The sequence below is a fragment of the Sebastes fasciatus genome, chromosome 1 (genome assembly GCF_043250625.1).
Source record: "Sebastes fasciatus isolate fSebFas1 chromosome 1, fSebFas1.pri, whole genome shotgun sequence".
NCBI classification, from domain to species: Eukaryota; Metazoa; Chordata; class Actinopteri; order Perciformes; family Sebastidae; genus Sebastes; species Sebastes fasciatus.
The window spans coordinates 9645568-9669220 of record NC_133795.1 but is presented as its reverse complement, the minus strand read 5'-3'; the positions used below and the strand labels follow the sequence as shown (position 1 = coordinate 9669220).

At 41.4% G+C, this 23653-nt stretch overlaps 1 protein-coding gene across 2 annotated transcripts in view; it reads right to left on the bottom strand.

Annotated features, from left to right (window-relative positions):
- The window catches only part of prickle2b (prickle homolog 2b), a 119247-nt gene extending 96722 nt beyond the window's left edge, over nt 1–22525 (bottom strand). Inside the window, exons 1-2 of one of the 2 annotated variants that reach the window (XM_074618162.1) lie at nt 22299–22525; nt 19289–19374 (exon numbers count right to left, since the gene is read on the bottom strand). In XM_074618162.1, coding sequence (XP_074474263.1) covers nt 19289–19374; nt 22299–22340 — 128 coding nt within the window. In that variant the 5' untranslated portion in view covers nt 22341–22525. Of the gene's footprint in view, nt 1–19288; nt 19375–22294 lie in introns of both variants that reach the window. The other variant, XM_074618324.1, reaches the window with a different exon arrangement.
- Between the last annotated feature and the right edge of the window lie 1128 nt (nt 22526–23653).

Below are 23653 nucleotides of genomic sequence, written 5' to 3'. Positions count from 1 at the left end.
TAAACACACAGATAAATAAAAAAGGGTGGACGGGGAATGGTCTCGTCGGAATCAAACGAGAAACAAATTACACCCCAAGACCACTTATAAATATTGAAGTCTTTGATCTCCACACCAAATGAGCGATTCGGTCTGTGGGGGGGAAATGATGAGTGTGGACTGTGTACGCCCCAGGGCACGTTATTTTACAGAGGAATTGAGGCAAAGCTCACTGTTAAAGAATGCAGAGATACATGCGGATCACAAGCCTCCCTGACTAAGTAAGTCCAGCCAGCTTTACGGGCCTAAATTGCCGACTCTCTGCTGGAGCAAATGTGGACTGATGATCCCACCAGTAGAGTGTAAGAGGCTCCTGAGGCAGAAATGTGTTGCTGGTCTCCTATTGGTCCTTTACGCACCACTAGACCTTTTGTAGATTATAGCTGTACGCCTCTGGACAGAACCCAGCACAAATAAATCTCTAAAATTACAATGTGGCGCTTGTATTTATTACAATAGATCGACTCGTATTTAGTAAAATATCAATCCTCAGACATAATCACATGTTGATTACTTAATTGTTGCAGTGGGAGCCACAGTTCTGCCATACCTGCAGGCCAGAATATCTTTGTTGGAAATATGACTACAGTACTTGTATATCTTATGTGAGGCTTGTTGAAGCTATCAGGAGCCATCACGCCTGCCTGTCTGTCTGCGGTCGGGTTGGTTCTAGATGAGCACTGTGGTGTGGGAAAAACCCCAGGGCAGAGGATTAGATGGGAGAAAAAGGGATTTACTGGTTAAAAGCTGACCTCTGACATGCATACAACGGCCTTTTGATTCAACAGATCAGCTCATTCTGCTCTCTGGACTTTGCAGTCACGCTGTCACTTAACCAAAGTCACATTCACTGTCATGGCCGGACGGGATAAACACAGGTTTATACGCGGGTGGGTTACGTGACCGATGCAGACGGTCGATGCGACAGCCTGGGATGCTGCCAAGAGCGCAGAAAGTGTGATCGCACATTACCGGCGTTACGTCAGCCCCTTAGACTTAATGTGTGATACAGTCACAGTGTTCATGTGAATCATCCTCGGATAAACTGGACCAAGTCAAAGGTGAAACTGCAGGCTCCAATTTTGATTAGATTTCCAGGTGCACATTTAGTTTTTCCAGCTCTAACCTACACGTTTCCAGTGTTGGGTATCGCAATCGTAGTCAAAGCTAATTTGAGCTCTTTCAACATCAAATTCAAGAATTGTTACAGTCTGTCTGCTCGCCATAACTACAGGAGTATCAGGTTGAGAAATAAATCACAGAGGGGGTTTACAATGAAAGGCTACCTTGCTGGTGAGTTACTCTGCTCTCTGGTTTCACAAGATTTTCAGACTTCACAAATGGATGGCATACCTCCACAGCTCGAGCACTCCCGGGGCCGCGCTACTCAGCGAAGAATCAATCAGGGACATTTCTTTTACATATATATCCAAGTATTGCACTCCACAAAATGTCTGGTTTTGATTCCTCTGATGTGTGTGTCTGTTTTATGTTTCACAGGGGGAAGTCAATCAAATGTCACTGGCAGAAATGCAAACTATGTGGTGGGCCTATCTAGCAGAGACTTTCCTGCTGACTAGAGCATCTATTTGAGTGAAGCCAAAAATAAATCAACAACGTAACGGAAACAAAAGAGGACTCCGTTTGGAACTGACAACTTTAACCCTTTAAGAGCAGCTCCCACGGGAGATCGTTGTTTGCCTGATCCTGTTTAAATCAATGTAGAATAAAAACCATAATAGCTAGAGCATTCATTCTTTTTGCAGCAGAAAGCCACGGCTTCTGTCTTTTGCATCATCTCTTGATCACGTCATTATGTTACATGAGAAACTATGAAAACGTCTTTGCATTCGATCTGCTCAGAAAAATGAGCATATCTGAAAAACTAGAAAATGTGCATAGTTCAAATAACTTATGGAGTGTTCAGAAATATTTTGTTCACGCTTCTACATTTATAAATCTTTTGGATCAATATATTTTGCATGTTTATTTAGTAGGGGCATGACTCAAGCTGAGGAGTTGTGAAACAGTGGGTGCTACATCCTTTCCCATAGACAACATACATCTCATACTTGCATAACTATTCTATTCTGTTTGATTGAATTCTATTAATTCATACTTGGGTTATTTTGTATCTTTGTATCAGTATCTTTTGTAGTTAAATGATACTATATCAAGTCTCCAAAATGCTGTATTGATTTTTAATTAAGCTCTTAAAAATCTGACGGCCCGCCAGCAGACTGGCTGCTATTCTGTCTGTCGCTACCCCTGTATCATGATACTTATCATATTGCCAGATTATTGCCAATACACAGCCCTAATATTTAGTAATATTTTATGAAATGAAAAACACACAACTTCAATACTTTTATTAATTACTATAGTTTACTGACTGACAACGTTTTATCTTAGGTTGAACAAATTTTAGGGATATGAAGCATTTGAAGATACTCAAAATAGCAATATTGCAGAGTTCAAAGGGTTCGATAACTTAGATAACTGTATCAAACCCAGTTCAAGGTGTGCACTTCAAATGATATATTGATATACTGTGATTTATTTGAGCAACTGAATGCTGATCATTTGATACTCAGTATAATTAAATTTTAAACTTTTCATCAGAAAAAAAGGTGTGCAGTGTTTCCCTCAGCGGGAGTCAAAAAAGCTTTTAAATCAACTTTCAGATCACTAACACATTTCATTGAACCACAGCCAATAACAACCTCAAAAACAACTTTAATTCTGTCTGGGTGTCAACTCTGCCTCCGCAGCCCTCAGCTACTCTGTGTTACTGACCACAATGAGAGAGAACAACACTCAGCGAAGTCTGACGTCAAGTGAGCAACAGCAACCTCTTTGTTTCTTAAATCTCCTGTATGTGTGCTCACTCCGTCTATCCTTATTTGTTCTGCTCCTATTGTCATACTGATAATGCGGTACTTGTCTGGCCTGTTGTCAAGGCAGCAGCAAACTTACAGCACACTCATCGCCTTGGCAACCGGTCAACCGGCACAAATAAACTTGGCCAGATGAGTGATAAAGAAAGATGGAGCAGAGAGAGACAGAGAGAGAATAGCAGAGCTCTAAGTAGTTAAGCTGGAACAACAGAGACACGATTTGTGCTCAATAAAAGGTGATGATGGCTTCAATGTGATTGCTGAGGTAACTCTGTCAGGTGTCTGCATTACTGGCTCCCATTTCCATCCATCTTAATCCAAAATGACTCCATGTCTGGGCCTTAAAAGTGCATGTCATCATGTAACTTTATATCCTCCTGTCTGAACTGGCTACAGCATGCACCATGAAAATGAGCTTTGTGTGTTTGAGTTCAACCTTTGTCACATTATGTCATCGTTCTACCCATCTGTCTCTTCAATCTGACTTGACTGAAAAATCACTTTTAAAATAGAATATGCAGAAACTGGAGATGGACCAAAAAATTGGCCAAGCTGACATATCAGTGCAACACTGTTAAACTAAACTACCTCAGAACAGCACTGACAAGTATATTTCCTGCTATAAAATGTCCTGCTAGCGGCTCAAAAGAACATGTATTGCCAAGAAGTTAAGGTCATTTGCTCGTTCCATTTGCAACATCAGCGCCAAGCAGCAGAGCTACACTTCCTCCATTTTGAACTGAAAGCGACTACCGAACGCCAGTAAAACGTCCGCCTAAAAAGTGCCGTACAAAAGTAAAACAAAATTATGTATATTTCATTGTCATATTCTTCCGAAATGGCCTGTGTTGAACAATGAAATATTAATATAATAAGCGTTTTCAGTCCAAGATGGTGGCAGCGACTTTTGCCAAAAAAACACCAGAGTTTCGTCTCTTTGCGTCTACACTCTTTGGCGCCTCTGTGAGGCTTTACTAAGGCACAGCGGTGCTTTGAGCTAAATGCTAATGATAGCAGGCTAACATGCACACAGTAAAAAAGTGCTGATGTTTAGTAGGTATAATGTTTACTATGTTCACCATCCAAGTTTAGCAGGTTAGCTAGCTTACATTTGCTACCAAACACTGTGACAAAGTACAGCTGAGGCTGACGGGGATGTTGTTGGTTTTTATAGATAGTAGGCTTGCTACGGTAGTCGGTGTTACCCTGTGTTCGGGTATACACCGATTACGTTACTTGACCACATCGTTTTGCTTTTTTTATAGGAATAAAACCCATTTAGTTAATTTTCACGTATCAGTGCTGTATTATCAATACATTGTCGAACGACGGACGCTACAAACTGAAAGTGAAAGTGTCTGCTCCGTATGGAGTCTCAGCAAAGAGTAGCAGGAGTCAGATTTCACACACACATTACAGGAGAGAGTTGACAGACAAGATGATGGCGAAGGATTTGGTGTCAACGTGAAAAGCAAAAGCGCCTATTTGGCAATATTTCCCGCCCGGCGCTGGGGCGCCAGGTGGAAACTTGCGTCCCCGAATTGAAAGCTCAAATTTCCTCACTGTGACATCCCTAATACTGTAGGTATTTCGTCATAAATCAAAGTTTTGGAAAATTCAAATTTGACTTGATGATGACAATAGATGAAAAGTTAAGGGGATCAAACCAAAGTGATTAAAATTCATCACGCAGAGAACATGAATGTCTGTTTCATAGCGATCCATCAAAAAGACATTTCACTCAAAATTTCAAATGTCAACCTGACAAGGAAAAGTCACCAAAGTCAGTACAATTCATCCTATGGTGATCATGAATTGCTAATTTTGTGCCAATCCATCTGATGGATATTGAGATAATGTCACTGGATAAGTGGTGGCCCTACAGCAAAAGTCTAAGGATCATTAAATTAGGATTCATAACCTAGGCAGCAGGGATATCTAACACTTCAACATCACCCTGCACGACCACAATCATTACAGCAGTCTCCCTGTTTTCTCCCCGGTCTGTGTGTGTGCTGACCTAATGTCTCGGTGAAGCAGTGTGTTACTTCAGGCCTCTATCAGAGGAAGCTGGCCATGCTTCACAGCCTTTTTTCATCTCCTGCTTCCTGCCCCCCCCTCCAATCTCTCTGCACCCAGATCAGTTGATAGATACCTGTACAGCTTGGCACTGAGAGCCAGCCCACTCCCTCATCCATGGACTGCAGCCTTCACTTAAGAGCCTCTCTGCTATTAATACTCACACGCGCAGACGCACGGGCTGAAGAAAAACACCAAACACACAACAGAGAAGAAGTGTTGGTGAACCCGCTGAACAGAAGCAGGAACAGCATCATCGCTCATCCAGCCTATTAGATTCAGCTTTGACTCATGCAGAGCTGTGAGCAGAACTAAGACGACACCTCGCCCACTCCTCAGATGACGGCAAATCACAAACAGAGACAGACAGGCGGAGGAAGGAAGATAAAGAGATGGGGGTTAAGAGGAATATACAAGGGTCAAAGCTGTGATGACGTGTGACGGTAAAGTAGAAAAAGACGAAGTGCAATTTAGCAAACGGAAATAACATTCAACACACAAACTTTACAAGTTGTTTTCCAGCTGACACATTTGGTCTTGAGGTATCAAAATGCTGCATCAATACAGCAAACAAGCCCTGTGTTTGCTGTTTGATGGAGTGGCTGTCTGGGCCCTTTCTTCAATATTAGACCATTCTCTCTCAGGTCAATACCCCACTTAAGCCGATCCAATAATCAGTAGGCTCGCTGAATCAATAAACCAATCAAATACTTTAACACTGCAGTCATCAAGCTCCTCTTTTGCAGTTTGGACAAATGAGGCTTTGGGTTCCACGGGGATTTGGGGTCTGTAATGAAAATAGGACAAGTCATTAAAGTAATGGAGAAGTCAAAGAGAAACTGTCAGCATGTCTCTAACTTATGAGGTTAACAAAGTAATGATGATATCTACCCAGTGTCATACATTAAAGGATAACTTCAGGGCTTTTCAACCCTATGTTCTCATGTTTTTGTGTCTAAATGACTAATGGGGACAACGCTTTTTGAAATTGGTCCAGTATTGAGGGATAACGCTGCAGCCACTAAACAAGCTGTACTGTAATCATTTTAGGGCAACCTGGCATCGTCAGTTTAAGTCCACTAAAAGTGCTTGTTTTTGCAACATTATAGAAACGACCCGGCAGAGAAATGAAATGTTTTTCTTACCTATTGCTTGATCCAATCTATTTGTTATTGTGTGTTACACTCTGAGAAGCATTGCAATGTTGCGTCGCATCCACATTGTCAAAATCATCTAAATATTCAGCCATGACATTGAAAATCTGTTAGATAGCACTAAGCTATGCTTTCTGCACTCTAACACAACAAACTCTGACAACAGCGGTGTCCCGTGGCACTCTCCACGTTTCCACCGTTGTCTTGCGGCGACAAGTGACATGACACGATGACAAACAGCTAGCAAAAGGTAAGAAAAACATTAATTTCTCTGTAGGGTCCTTTCCATAATGTTGTCAGACACTTATAATAACAATCTGAGCCTGTCAGTGGCAAAACCCAGGGATGGCTCTAGCCCTTTTGGTGCCCTAGAAGAAATTCGGATTTGGAGAAGAAGATGAAAAACTGTGAGAAAGAGAGTTACAGGGGTGAAAAGTGTATTTTTATTTATTTGTTCATTACATACCTCAATGCAGAAGGAAGGGTGCCCACCGGGCATTTTTTTAATTATATTTTTTTTAGAGGGCGACCAGCCCAGGCGAACGCCTATATGGCCTATGCCTTAAGCCGGCCCTGACAAAAACAAACGCTTTTAGTCGACGTGAACTGGCAGTACCAGGTTGCCCGAAATTACTACATTACAGCTCGTTTAGCGGCTGGCGGATGCAGCCGCTCTTCCTCAATACTGGACCAATTTCAAATTCAAATTCAAAGTGTTGTTCCCATTAGACACTTAGACACAAAAAAACGGGAATATAAGGTACAGGTTGAAAAATACCAAAGCTATCCTTCAGTCATTTTGACAATCACATATACTCCAGTTCATGCATGAACCAATGATACAAGGATGACAACCTGGATAATACACTACTTTGCTGTTGTACAATGCTGACCTCTATTGGCTGCTACAATCTTAAAACATAAAACAGGGCACTCTTTTTCCAAAATCACCCCCCCCCCCACTGAGGAGGTCTTCCAAACACATGAAATCCATCTCGGACCGCGTGCTCAAACCACGCCGCTGGTACGGCTCTGATCAAGGATTTTCACTTCCACACACCCCCCGGATGGGAACAGGTGGCTGGACAGAGAGAACTAGGGGTGTGGGGGGGGATAAAACAAGAGGAGGAGAGAATCAAAGAGGTCTTTGAAGTGGTGCAGTGCTTAAACCTCGCTGCACTGGGCTGGCAGTCTTTAAACTGGATAGATGAGGAGGTGCATGGATGGATGGATGGATGGATGGATGGATGCAGGGAGGAAGAAGGAGGGGGCCGCAGGGATGAAGGGTTAGTGAGCTGATGTGGATGAGTGATACAGAGAGTATGAGAGAATGAGCACTGAATAAAGGAAACAATAGAGAAATTGTGGAGATTGAAAAATGACCAAAGTGGCGCTGGAGAAGAAGAAAGCACAAAAATATCCAGTCACTCTTTCATTCGTCCATCAATCCAATCTTCCCTACACCCAACTATCTATTGTTGAATTGATTAGTCGACAGCCAGAGAATTCATCGTTAACAAATTTGATAACTAATCAATCATTGGAGTCATTTATTGAACACTTGCTAATTCAAGTTTCTCAAATGTAAGGACGCTAGTTGGTCAGTCAGTCTACTGCTTTGGTCCGGACTGAAACAACAACTACTGGATGGATCGCCGTGACATTTTGTAAACACATTCATGGCTCCCAGAGGATGAATCCAAATGGTCATTGAGACTTTGTAAATGGTAAATGGACTTGCATTTACATCGCGCTTTTCTAGTCGTCCGACCACTCAAAGCGCTTTACTACATGTCAGCATTCACCCATTCACACACACATTCATACACTGATGGCAGAGGCTGCCATGCAAGGTGCCAACCTGCCCATCAGGATCTAATCTAACTACTCATTCATACACTGATGGCACATCCTTCAGGAGCAATTTGGAGTTCAGTATCTTGCTCAAGGACACTTCGACAGGGACCAAACCGCCGACCTTCCGATTGGTGGGCGACCCGATCTACCTCTGAGCCACAGCCGCCCCAACTTTGTGAGTTAAAAACGAGAAGATGTTTACAAAAAAAGACAAGAAATGCCACTACAGAAGCATTGGAGTGTGTTCTATTTTTTGTATTAGTTTCTCTGTATATTCTTTTTATTCTTAATACTGTGAACCTTTGCACATCCCCTCCGCTTGATACGAAACCATGGTTACGAAACATTACGACCGTTTCCGTCAGAGGGAGGGAAGTTCGTCCCAAAGCTTGCTGCTGTATTAATACCCTACACCTTAAATAAGGGTGCTTCATTCAGCTGTGAGTGTGACTACAAATGGAGTTCACTCCACCACAGAGTGGGAGTAGGGAGAGTCCAGTATGAGAAAGGCCCCTAGTCACTCTGTGTGTATGTGGTTCACAGAGATAGAAAAAGAGGTGGTAGAATGACAGTGTGTGTGTTGCCATTGCTTGCACCAAATGCTTTAAGTAACGTACAGCAAATGAACGCCTGAACTATACAATTAATAGAAGAATTGCTTTTGTTTAAAGCACAAAGAGCAGCTTTAGAGAGCAATGATATCAGTTAACTGGAGTCAAAAGCTGAACATTCCTCCAGCCAAAGAGCACGAAGTAACGAACGGGAGAAACCATCAGGATGACATGAATGAACTCTCTACCGGGGTGGGCGGGTTGGAATTGTAGGCCTGAGCACAGTAAATGCTAACTTGCTGCCCATATGACAGCAGTGAGCCCGCCTCCCTTTATTTCCAGTGACAGTTCAAAGGCAGCTTAGCATGCTAAGCCTTCATTAAGGCACGGATCAGCACCAGGGCAAAAATCGGAGTGAATTAGCATCGCTGGCGCACGGGTCGGGGAGAATTACAGAATGTGAGAAGAATGAAAACAAGCTAGTGCAACGATACAACATGTTGTGCTCATTAAGAGCTAATACAGAGTGCACCACAGTGTTTAAAGGGATAGTTTGAGTGTTTTGAAGTGGGGTTGTATGAGGCACTTATCCATAGTAGGTCTATTACTTACAGTAGATGACGGTCGGTGTGCCCCGATCTTGGAGAAACAGACAGGAGTACCGACACTGGAGCAAAGCAATACAGTGCTTTGGGGCAAGTCATAGTCAAGTCAGCACACTGACACATTGACAGCTGCTGCGCTTGAGTTTGCCATGTTCTGATTTGAGCATATTTTTTATGCTAAATGCAGTACCTGTGAGGGTTTCTGGGCAATATTTCTCATTGTTTGTGTTGTTAATTGATTTCCAATAATAAATGTATACATGCATTTGCATAAAGCAAGCATATTTGCTCACTCCCATGTTGATAAGAGTATTAAATACTTATAAATATAAATCTCCCTTTAAGGTACATTTTGAACAGATAAAAAATGTGTGATTAATTAGCGATTAATCGTTATTAACTATGGACAATCATGCGATTAATCGTGATTCAATATTTTAATCATTTGAAAGCCTTAATAACTTAAATAACAGACTGATTCAGTAAAAGAGAGAGATTAAATAACTGTTTATCTTATGAGCCTATATATATAAGAGCATATTATGCTGAAAAAACACATCCACACAGACATACCGTCTTCTGTGAGGGACTTTTCTGATGCCTATCAGTCTTAATCCAAATGCATGAGCACCTGTTAGAGATGACCTTGATAAGAGAAGCGGGGAACATACTGGAGCTGTGGATCAGAGTAAAGCTACTGCCTTTATTGCAGAAGCTGCCAGGAAATATTGCACACACAGCTGCCCTATACAATAAAGCTCTGTTAACACAAAGAGAATATGTTGGGTTTGATGAGATAACACTGTAAATGATTTAATACTGCTGAAGTACAGCGATGCACTTTGAGCAGAGTAATTTAAAGGAGATATTGTATTTTTGATCGTAATGTGGGTGCTTATTCTTGTCTTTTGGCTGCTTCATAGTTTAAGAGTATACTCATAGGATGTGGTGGCTCAGGATTATGGTTTGTCATTAAATGTCTTTCTGTTGACGCCTTGTTGCCGCCACAGAAGTGAAAGAGAGGATGAGCTTGTATGCCGATGTAGCTTTTGATATTTCTCTATTTTTCTATCATATACCCCTTAGTGATTGTTCAGGCGTTACCTTATAAAGCTCCCCCCACCGCCCAAAGGAATTTACTCAAATAAAGTAAAATCTCCAGTCTCTGGTGTAACAGTTTTGATCTTGGCCCTGGGAACAACTGAGTGACCTTGTTGCAAACAAAGTGGCTACAGGAGTTCAGTGTGTCTACAGTAAGTTTGACATGTTTGCCTCCTGCTGGTCAGTTTAGTGCTCTTCACCACCAGAGAAGAAACATCTGAGAACTGAACAAAAGAGCTTCCTTGAAGCATCTTACTCACTTAATCTGACATAACAGGACAAAAAAACGTAAATCAATGCGGTATCAATCAGGAAGAGAAAGGCAGTTCAATTAGAGGATTGTAATCTAATAAGATAAACAGAACATTTTTCATTTCATATACAGTAAGAATAACAGCTCCTCCCTTCATGATCACTAGAAATATCAGATCCTCTCTCTTCAATCTGGTATCTACAAACACAATAAGATATACAAAATATGATACTGGAGAGACGACAGGCAAATAAAAAGACAATACAGCTAAAAAACGTAACTGCCACAGTCTAAATGACACACCGACCTTTGAGTAGCTCAGCTTTATTGCTGCAACTATCGATTACTTTAATTGCCAATTAATCTGATGATTATTTTCTTGATTATCGATAAGTTGTTTGGTCTATGAAATGTCAGAAAATGGTGAAAATGTCAATCAGTGTTTCCCAAAGCCCAAGATGACGTCCTAAAATGTCTTGTTTTGTCCACAACTCAAAGATTTGCAGTTTACTGTCATAGAGGAGTAAAGAAACGAGACAATATTCACATTTAAGAAGCTGGAATCAGAGAATTTTGACATCAGCTTCTCAGCTTGAATATAAAAAAAGAGGAGCCACAGTGGTGATGGTGAAGTCAACATGTCTGACCTCACACAGTGCTGTTCAGGGACAACACAAGGACAGTTTCTTCCACAGACAAAAAAGACAAATCTAAAGAAAATTGAGCTCTATTCTACTGACTGCACAACCGCATCTCACTCCTTACGTTGTTATGTTTAGTTTCACATGAAGCTTAAATGACAAATGAAAAATACACATGGTTTCAGTCACACATGCAATACTAATAATACAGGAGCTACAGAAAGTTACAAAAGCAATTACTACAAGCAGAGAGCACAAGAGCAACCAAACACCTCGCAGGATCTCCCGTTACCCGTCCGGAACCCACCTGGTGGATGAGATGACACCACCCACTGCTACACCTCATAGCTCACTGCTGACACATCCATCTTCGTTTTAGACGTGAAGTTGAAAAAGCCTCAAACATGCACTCTTTCTGTGTCTCCAGCTCCAGAGGTGTCATATGTGTAAAATTTAGGGCTGTCCATCGATTCAAATATTTAATCTCAATTATTCGCATGATTGTCCATAACTAATCGCGATTAATTGCTAATTAATCACACACTTTTTATCTGTTTAAAATTTACCTTAAAGGGAGATTTTGTCAAGTATTTAATACTCTAATCAACATGGGAGTGAGCAAATATGCTTGCTTTATGCAAATGTATGTATATATTTATTACTGGAAATCAATTAACAACACAAAACACTGACAAATATTGATAAGAAACCCTCACAGGTACTGCATTTAGCATAAACAATATGCTCAAATCATAACATGGCAAACTGCAGCCCAACAGGCAACAACAGCTGTCAGTGTGTCAGTGTGCTGACTTGACTATGACTTGCCCCAAACTGGATGTGATTATCATAAAGTGGGCATGTCTGTAAAGGGGAGACTCGTGGGTACCCATAGAACCCATTTACATTCACATATCTAGAGGCCAGAGGTCAAGGGACCCCTTTTAAAATGGCCATGCCAGTTTTTCCTCGCCAAAATTTTGTGAAAGTTTGGAGCGTTATTTAGCCTCCTTCACGACAAGCTAGTATGACATGGTTGTTACCAATGGATTCATTAGGTTTCTAGTTTCATATGACACTCACTCTAAGTTTAAAACTGACTACAAGGTCTGAAAGATCGGTAAGGTTAACGCGTTAAAGAAATTAGTGGCGTTGAAACAAATTTGCATTAACGCTAGCTGAAAGCCTCAAATACACCCGCTCTCTGTGTCTCCAGCTCCAGCATCTGCTCGACTGCTCCAGAGGTGTTATGTGTGTATAATTACAAGCTGCATCTAAACCAGATGAGAGGGATCATTTCCTCTCTCCTGATATAGTCTACACAAATAACACAGCCAGCCAATAAAACAGCCAACACAATGCCGCTCTATCGCACCGAATCAAACAGAAGAGGCGTGAGCTACTCTGCCTGAAAAAGCAATAAATTGGGTTGTTATCATGCTTGAGGATGCATTCAGAATATCTAATAAGGATATCACAGTGTACTTTCTTGCCAAGGGGAACATTGTGTGCATTCAAGATGACAAATCAGACAATATCTCAGGATTGCGTGCTTGTTTATAACAAATGTTTCTTTACCTGTGCTCATTATTAAAACCCCCAGTCGATCTTAACCACGGGGAGAGAGGAAATGAGGAATACTACTGGAATTCAGCCGTGGTGCGCTCTCTAGCTTTGACCTCTTTGTGTGTTTTTACGTCACATCACTGCTGGCTCTTGAATTTTGATGCTGGGATTTCATTGGAATTCAGCAGCTGACCGACTGGCCCCTCAGGATCTCAGCCGGGCTGCGCACGTAGACCGTCTTTGTCTCCGTGACCGCCATGCTAGATCTGCACAGAGTCCGTATCATTACAGTCAAATCAAATGCAGTCTTAGATAGAATGAGATGAGGGGAAAACCAGGTAGAACAGGAAGAAGCGGGAAAGAAGACCAGGAGAGGGATGGGAAGCGACAAGTTCAGCCCAACGCCATATGAGAACCGAAAGGTCAAACTATGATTTATATCAGGGCTTCACAGTTCCCCGGGTTTGCATTATCTGTGAATGTCGGTCATACATCACATGACCCCGCAGACCTGTCAAAATATAACCCCTTCAAGATAAATCTCCTCCAAATGACAAAGACAAAACGCACCATTTACACAATAAAAAGCGCAGCTTTAACAAGTCATTTGCGTCGTGACCCACGCGAGCGCCATCACAGATGTTGCTGCTGCTGCTGTTTTCTACCTCAAAACAAGGCCTGGGAGGGAAATAAGACAGCAGGGTATAGGGAGTGTTATCGAGCAGAGGAGGCTTACCATCTCCATGCAAATAACACAGTCATAGCTTTAGTGATAAATCTGCTAAGTGTCTATTGTGGCACCGACCACCAATGGCTTCTTCTTTTCTCTGTCCCCCCTTCACCTCATACTGTGTCTTCTTCTCCTCTGCCGAAATAGCCGGGGCCCTTTCATATGCCTGGGCGCCCTGACAGTTTTATTTGCTAGGCCGTCTTGTTAACACAGTGAATAGCGGGGCAGGCCTGTGTTATGCAGATCAGACTGGGTTACCGAGGGGACAGACGTCAGCAAGCCATTCAGGGCCGGGTTAAAACTCAACCTCAGTCCCTCTTGTTCTACTGCAACCATCTCTTCTTTTTTTTTTCCTACCCCCTCACTGCTGCTTTTAGCCAGCTAACATTTCAGCCCTTTCGCATACAAGGACAGGCTTTGTCCAGCGCCAGTCAGTTCTGGAAACCTGAACTAAACCTGCTGCTTTAAATAAAGTTTTATGTTGTGCTGCTGGCCGGAGGAAATGAAATGGCAAGATCTCTCGTGGTATAAATTCTCCTTTGTAGTCTGGTTCGTGTCTGGACTGACCTAACCCGACCAACAGGTCAAGTGTAACCTTTTAAGCGCACATTAGACACAGCTCTAAAACACACCGGCATCGCGCAGAAGAGTGTCATGCGATCGGGCCGATCAGGTAGCACATTTACACTCAGGGCACGTGCTAATAAGCCTGGTAATGAGTCTCATTAGCACAAGGAAAATCAATCAAGCCAAAGGCAGGCATTAATAATTCAGAAGGAGCATGTTGTGCGAGGAGAATCTACTCGTATGCCCAACCTGCCCCGAGCAGCCCACTCAGCTTACTGAGCTACACAGGCACACTGACACACAAGCAGCCAGGTAAACAGCAGCTCTTCTTTCATTTACCCACAGCAGGCTGAGCAGAGCAGCAGGGGTGTCCTTTTCCTCAGCAACTTCCGCAACCGTATCCAGAGCAACGTATCCTCATAAAACAGTTCGTATGATATCTCACGAAAAGTTATTCCTCGTTTTTTGTGTTTTCCTACAAATGTTCAGCAACACGAGTCAATTTCCACTACTTCCATGTTAGTTCTTTTCAAAAATAAACTTCAGTCTTCACAAGAAAACAACTGGTAAGGTTTAGGCAACAAAACTACTTGGTTAGGTTTAGGAAAATATCTACTTGGTTAGGTTTAGGCAACAAAACTACTTGGTTAGGTTTAGGAAAAGATCGACTTGGTTAGGTTTAGGAAAAGATCTACTTGGTTAGGTTTAGGAAAAGATCTACTTGGTTAGGTTTAGGCAACAAAACTACTGGGTTAGGTTTAGGAAAACATTGTGGTTTGGGTTAAATAACTACGGAAGTGGTGTTACTTAAGTACGCGTTATGTGACAAATAAATCAACGTTGACTTCAAGTTTCACACGGGATACAAACACCGGTCTCCTGGGCGAAAGTCCGGTGTATCTGTATGAAAAGTTATTCCTAATCTTTTGTGCGTTTTCCTACAAATGTCCAGCAACACCAGTGAAATTCCTCTTATTACATGCATAGTCTTTTCAAAGTAAACTTCCGTCTTCACAGGAAACAACTTAGTTAGGTTTAGGCAACACAACTATTTAGTTAGGTTTAAGAAAAGATCATGGTTTGGGTTAAAATAACGGATGTGGCGTTACTTAAGTAAGAAAGTTATGTGACAAATAAGTCAATGTTTGGATAAAAATAACTACGGAACTGGCGTTACTTAAGTACGGAAGTTACATGACAAATACATCAACGTTGACTTCTGGTTTCACACGGGGTATGAACACTCATCCATCCACCCCATCCCCCTCCCTATGCGGTAGGTATAAGTATGAACAATGTACGAGAGCAGCCAGAGAACAGAATGGCGTCCTGAATCTCCTACCAGGCCTTTAAACGTGCAACGCCACATGTTGATAGCCAAAGGGCATCCATCCATCCAGAACCGTGAACTTGCTTCTGTCATTGTAAAGAAGCAGGAGCTCTACAGCAAACTTCCGTCACACAGAATGAGGCTCAACACTGTGCAAACAATCCCAATTTCAGCCACTTGTTTCTGTAATCACATTTTTTTAAGTCACTAGGAAAGAACTTTTTGTACTACTAAGTTTGCAGACACGGGCCACTGGGTTTAACATTCACATCTGAGTCAAATAACAATCTACAGCAAATTCTTGAGGGTAATGTTTTGGTAGGCCTGGGTGATTTTAAATACCCAACACTAGACTGGCTCCTCTCTTGACTCTGAATGGGAAATGCCTCAACACACTCAGCCAGCTTACTATAAAAGAGCAGGCTGAACACCCCAGGGAGTTTAGCTCAGTGGGAACATCTTATACAGAGGCACTACGGAAGAGGAGAGGACGACGAAGAAGAAGAAAGAAAAGGTTGAAAAACAGTGCTTGTACTGTATGTTCATCTATTGAATATTTAGAGAGAATCATTAATATTTCAGTGAATTCTGAGACAAACATGTTAAAAAGTGTGGAGAATGGTGGGAGGTCTGTGTAGTTAACCCCAGCAACGTTCACTCTAACTTCAGTTCAAATTCATTGCTCGACAAACAACACAAGACCAACATGCATGAATTATGTGTCAGAGAAAAACTGGGAATAATGGAAAACTGATTTGAAAATACACACTTGCAAGAATTTGCTACAGACTTCATTATGCACATTAAACTTTGCTCATCAGATTTTAGTGTCATGCAGGGATGGATGCTTTACAATAAGGGTCCCAAGATTTATCCAAGGGGTCCCATTATTTTTCCAATTTTTGCTTTCATAATGTCCTCATAATGTCTCTGGAAACCTTTCAAATTAAATAAAATGAAGAAAGAAAAATTCAACTTTGGTCAAACTGCTAATGTCCACACTATGGCCATAACTAAGGATGTCATGATAACTGATACTTTGGTACCAAGTCGATGCCAAAATTCTGAAAACGTGACAGTATTTGTTTTCTACAGTACCGCAGGTACCATAGGTACCGTCAGGGCTCGAGACTAACGTTGTCCCGTAAAAAATGTGTTTGGGACGTAGTAAACTCCCTATTGAAGGAGACGCACCCTATTTTTCCCTGATAATGCTACATTGGGAACAACAAATCTGTGTTGAAATCAGCAGGATGAGAGCTAGTTAACGTTCAACACGGGAAATGCCAATGATTTACATTATGATGTATTCAGGCTCTATTGAGTATTGGGCGATGGTAAATTATAACGTTATCATGATGTGGTAATCTTGTAAAATGGGCAAGAAACTTGAATAAATGCAGTTGTTTGAAGATGTTTTCACATCAATATAAAATAGATAACAGAGAGGGAATTATAACCTGTTTAACTTCCTAACAAAAATCTGTTTGCAAATGGTAATAAAGGAGTGTATGTTGAAGTACATGGGATTTATTGTTTTACTTTTGTTTTTCACTGTGGTATCGAATTGGTATCGAGAATCGTGGAATTTCACTGTATTGGTATCGAATACTAAATTTCTGGTATCGTGACATCCCTTGCCATAACCTGTGATAAGGTGACAAAAGTTGTTTTTGGGAACCACTGTTTTATCCCCATGCATGTCAGTAGCTGGTGTTCTTAAAATTTACCAGACGCAACGTTATTCATGTGAATGTGGGTAAATGGTGGCCAGAAGTTGAGTTTCAACCCCTGGATGACAAATGTTACATTAGACTTCAGTAAGTAAGACTTTTCAGCCTTGCTAGCAGCTTTGTGAGGCTGTAGACACAGCAGCTTTGAGCTAAATACTAACACTATCATGGTAACATGTGCACAATGACAACGCCAACATGCTGATGTTTGGCAGGTATGATATAATACAGTATATATCCTGGGGAAAACATGAATGTCTCCACCAAATTTCATGCCAATCCATCCAATAGTTGTCACACAGAATCACAATATCAACCTCATGTTGGTGATACATCATTAGGATACGATCTCTCGGTCCCATGGATATCTGCACCAAACTTTGTGGCAATCTATCCAACAATTGTCGAGAAACACAGACATTGCCATCCCTAGAGCTAAACCGCTATAGCGTGGCCAAAAATCATGTGGTTTATTCGATGACTGCCAGTTTCTAGAGTCTAGGAATAACAATAACAATCCAAATGCATCATATATAACTTTATATCTACATTAGAAAACCAAATCTATTTGAAACTGTTGTTTTGCCTTAGTCAACTGAGCAAGAGACAAACAGCATCTGGTATGTGACCAGAGGATGTGCACACCTGCCCCCTTCATCTCCCTATCTCTAACCTCAGGGTCACTTAAAGTCCACCACATTCCAAAACACACCATTACTACAGTACCATACCATGCTAAATTAGCATGAAAACACGTTTATTTTGGCTTGGAGGGGGAAAAAAACAGGAAATTCTTCTATGCAGGAACAAGGCTTATTGGAGCTATAAAACTAGTCTTTTGCCTTCGCACACAAAGTCGGGCTCCTAAAGTCTGTGTCCACTGACGACGTTTTATTCCAGTTTGTCGGAGGGGAAAAAAGTTGACTTTTTATTGTGAGGCGGCAAAGACAGGCAATTAAAGGCTGCATTCCTGAGCCCTCTGTTGCCCCTGTAATAGTTGACTTTACAGCAAAGGGGGCAGGATGGTCTTTACGGGTCAGACCCGCCCCTTCTATTGTGGTTTCCCGTTAACAGAGAAAATGCCTGACGAATCCATGGCTGCCGTGTTAACCTCAAATACGCTGGCTCCAACGTGGTTGACCTTTCTTTTGCCAACATACTGTAGTTTTATGTGGTTTATTTTGAGGAGAACTGGCATTAAGAATTATCCTGCTGTGCTACAGAATGTAGTCGTGCAGGTGTGAATAAAATTAAAACTGAATTATCATATTTTCTTCACACGGCTCAGTTTCGTTGATCTTATAATTTTGGACCTCTCCTCCCCAAGTAATCCTCAGTGGACCAAGTCAAGCAGTTTATTGTATTCCACAATTACAATGTAGGATTTATAAGCACATAATGTGCATATGGGTTTTGTTTAGCAGCCATTAAACAGCAGAGAGACACCAGTATAGCTCACAATATCTCTATTAAATTAGAGTGACTTTGTTACTGAGTGATTGGCGGTTATAAGACTCAGCTGATACCGATAAACTAACAGTGCTCTCCTCGAACATAGCGCATGTGATGCTATTTGTACTGCATTCCTTCTCAGAAGGACATTAGTCACACTCTTTCACACACTAACCTAAACCACCTGTACTTCATAGCAGGATCGCTTCTTATTACAATATATATGGTTTGTTTCACAGCATAAGTACATGTACGTCCTCCCAGTTGTGACGGATTGACTGTAGAAAGCAGCGGGTCTGAATCCTCCCTGCAGCATGAATGGTCTCTATAGTAGAAACTATTATCTTAGAGCACACAGGGGCAGAACAATGGTTTCTTCACAGTAGTACGGATGGCTGACTCTATTCAAAGTACCAGAGATGTGAAAGGGCTCCTCATCAATGCTACTCTACTTGAACAAGAAACCCTGGAGTTGTTTTGTTTTTACAGATGCAGAATGGTTACTTGGCCAAATTGCTGGTGGTTTTATTATCAGCTGGTTACATTGCAGGGCAGCAAATCATTCTCATTGTGTATTAATTTATTGATGGATGTCTCAGCTGACTACAAGAGTGGTTTCATATCAAATGCACTCCTATCCTGGAAAAGTTTGGAAGCACGTGAGAAAGGAAATGGACTGGGTGGGTGTCGATGTGATTTTGGTGCATGCAGTGAAGCGATGCGGTTACTGTACCTCCATTTGTGCAGGGCGAAGCCAGGACACTGTTCTCCACAGGTGATGCAGGGCTGTCCTCTCTGCGGCTCATCTGCTGGGTTCAGCTTTGGGGAAACAGGAACAGGAGATGACGGGTCATAGTTTGCACTAGCTTTGTCCATTTCGACAACACGTCTGCCTACAGGATGGCTCTTAATGTCTGAATGTCATCGGCTAAGTGGTGAGTTCTTCTACGAGTTTCTTCACCTACTGTATGTCTACAAACCTTGTGACTAAATAGTTTCCAAAGCACCACAACATACAGTAGTAATGTGCTAATTTAACACTGATTTGAAATGGAGTTCTTCATGTAGGCCTAAACTACATTCAATCCAGGGCTGGTAATCTTCAGAAACTAGCAAGAGTAAACTAGATTTTAAAAATGATTCAACTGAAAACCCAGCTCAGTGTTGCCAACTCTTTTCCAATGAAAGTAGTGCTACTCTAAAGTCTCTAACTCTAGTGAGAAAGTTGCCAAGTTGCAAACACATAGACTGTATATAAAGATGGACGAGGCGTCTCCACTTCTTCCTCCTACTGTACAAAAGTGAAGCCCAAATATCCCAAGCAGTCATCTTGAGATTATGACGTCATTTGTGGTCAGAGTCCCTACAGTAGCCAGCTGCTACATTAGCACCACAGTAGCTGTTTGGTTATAAAGACACAACAACTAACCATAATTTCTCTATAACTACATTTTTGATCAAATTGACACTTGTTCTATTACACAGCCGTGATGGTTATGGAAAGTTAAAGTTACATCTCTCGCACATTTCCCGCGGCGCCGCGACTAACTGACACAATTTCACTCAGCTGTCATGGTGCCTTCAAATGAAACTCATGAGCTTGTGTTTACAACATGGGAAGTCGTGTTCACAATATGCTTGACATGAAAGTGATTAAGTCGTGAGAAAACTGCTACTAAGCAGCGGCAATATTAACGTTACTGTCGGTGACTAGAAGCCACGGAGGCTAACAATTTATCAAGCTAGCAAGCAGGTAACATAATGCACTAAATGCAAAAGCATAGGCTAATGACAGAGGAAAAAGATGATGCCGTTGGGAATGTCAACATTTTCGTCAGACATAAAATTACGAAGACAAATATATATATATAAGACTAAAATTACTATTAACTTATTATGCACCGAAAAATTAACTTCCATTGCCTCCGCCATTTCGGACAACGTCAACAAACACGTCACAACTCGTGAACTCGGAGCTTTCAGAAACTTTACACATGGTATAGTTGGTTAACACCAACACGCCCGCATTTGAAGGCAGCATCAATCACAGCTGTCAATCATGACGAAACTTTGGGGAAAATGTAATTGACGTGAACTCTGACTTTTTAGTTTGGCCCATGTCCCATCCGTTGACATGGAGGAGGTGGGATTTATGACCTATACTGCAGCCAGCCACCAGGGGGCGATCAAGATGTATTTGTTTCCAACGCACCACAACATGCAGTAATAATTTGCTAAGTTCTTCATGTAACCTGCATTAAATACAACTAACATACAATAACTTATATCAGCAGTGGATGGAAATGGAGCAAATATGATTAAAAAAAGTTATTTTTATAAAACGGTCACTATATCCTAACAGTAGTGCACGAGACAGGTAATCTGAAAAATCATGTGCCTCTGTGTCCTCCGGTGCTCCTAATGGCATCTGCAAGATTTCACAGACCGGAGGAAAACAACCAATCAGAGCCGAGCTGGAGCCTGCCGTCTCTGAGCAGCTGTCAATCACTCCCAAACTCTGATCAAACGGTCAAACTAGGCAGCGCTGATCAAATATGAATCAATATTCTGTTACTGTAGTACCTATTTCTCGCAAAAAATGTTTTCAGAAACATCTTGTAGTGTACTGTTTAGCTGTAAAATAAGAAAGTTTGTGACCCGGCAGCCATGTTGAGATCAAGTTGAGGAAATACAAAGCACCGCCCACCAGCCGGAGCACAGCTAATAGAACAGTCAATAAGAACGCTCTCTCTGGAATGACCTGTGATTGGCCAAAAGTCTTGGGCTAGATTCTTTAAAGGTCCCATATCATGCTCATTTTCAGGTTCATACTTGTATTTTGTGTTTCTAATGGAACATGTTTACCTGCTGTAATGTTAAAAAAACACGTTATTTTCCTCATACTGTCTGCCTGAATATACCTGTATTTACCCTCTGTCTGAAACGCTCCGTTTTAGTGCATTTCAACGGAATTGCAACGAAATTGCGTTGCTAGGCAACAGCTTGGGTTCATGTTTACTTCCTGTCAGCTGATGTTATTTACATACACTGCAACAGGAAATAAACTGGGACACATTTAGAATGTTTAAAACCGTGTCAAGGGTCTAAATATTGTATATTTGTGACATCACAAATGGACAGAAATCCTATAACGGCTTGTTTCAAACGCACAATTTCTGAATACGGGCCGTGTGTATTTCTTCCGTTTTGATAATTTAACAGTATTTATAAGGCACTTAAACCTGCTTTATTATATAAAAGACATGAAAATCTCACTTGTTTACAATATGGGACCTTTAAAGCCTGAAAACAGAGCCATGGTGAGGTGCAGAAGTCTAATTTTCTCTCAGAACACTTGAGTTACAATATGCTGAAAGGTTATTATGGAATTTTTGCCCAATGATGCCAAAAATACTCTGCAGGTTTAATTAGAAAATCAACACCTAAAAGCAATCAAACATTTTCACTCTTCATCCGGTATTTTACTATTCAACAACAAAAGCCACTGGTAGAAACAGAAAACATGTCTTTCATTATGTCTCATGCTGTGTAGTTAATGCGGATTGTGCCAGCGTTATGATAAAAGAGGTAACCTGATGCTCTTAGCAACAGGGCAGAGCAGAAACACAACAGGGAAAACTTCACATCAAACAAAAAATTAATTAAAAAAAATGTAATTAGTGCATAAAAGCAAGTCGAGCCACAGAAACCACCAAAGCTCTAACTTTGTTTTGCCTACCTACCGATCTGCTGGAATCTCTCCTCTTATAGCTGCGACTGAACATGACAGGCTGATCACAGGACAGTAGAGGAACGGTCTGCTGCTATAGAGCGCTCAGGAGAAACTGGAGATCAGTGCGCAAATTGATAAAAGGTCCTCACGACTTTTCCCAAACGCACCGAGTGCAGTCTGCAGACCAGATTAACCTGCCGCCTTCATTAATGAATGGAGCTGTTCCGGATTGCAGCTCCACCCTGTTTTCCCTCACAGCCAATAGAGGACTAGAAAAAATACTTTTGGAAAAAAAAGGGGAAAACTATAATTACACTTGGACAAAAGCAGTGATGCGGTGGTAAATGACAGTGTGGGCGAGCACTGACGTCCAGTCTGAGAACATCTCAAATACCAGACCCTGTAATCACTGAGGAAATACGTGTTTTGTGCATGCACTCTCCTTCAAACACCCTTCATATGCAGTTTCACATTATTCCCATTTCATTTCATTATTATTCAATTTTTTAGCTACAAATTTAATTATGCTTATCCGTCTGCAGCTTTAAATAGCCTATACTATCATATTTGTTATGCAAAGAGCATAACAAATATGATAGTATAGGCTATTTAAAGCTGCAGTAGGCAGAATGGTTTTGGCATCATTGGGCAAAAATTCCATAATAACCTTTCAGCATATTGTAATTCAAGTGTTCTGAGAGAAAACTACACTTCTGTACCTCCTCATGGCTCTGTTTTCAGGCTTTAAAAAATCTAGCCCATGACGGGAGACTTTGGCCAATCACAGGTCATTTCAGAGAGAGAGCGTTCCTATTGGCTGTTCATTCAACGGAGGCAGCTGTCAATCACTCTGCAAACTCCGACTAGGCAGCGCTGATCAAATATGAATCAATGTTCTGTTACTGTAATGCCTATTTCTAGATTCAAATTTTTTCAGAAACATCTTGTAGTGTACTGTTTAGCTGTAAAATTAGAAAGTTTGCTCCGGCTGGTGGGCGGTGCTTGGTATTTCCTCAACTGATCTCAACATGGCTACCGGGTCACAAACTTTCTAATTTTACAGCTAAACAGTACACTACAAGATGTTTCTGAAACATTTGAGGCGAGAAATAGGCATTACAATAACAGAATATTGATTCATATTTGATCAGCACTGCCTAGTTTGACCGTTGTTGTTTGATCGGAGTTCGCGAGTGATTGACAGCCAGCTTATAAATGGCAGGCTCCAGCTCGGCTCTGATTGGTTGTTTTCCTCCGGTTTGTGAAATCTTGTAGATGCCATTAGGAGCACCGGAGGACACAAAGGCACATGATTTTTTTCAGATTACCTGCACTACTGGCAGGATATAGTGACCGTTTTATAAT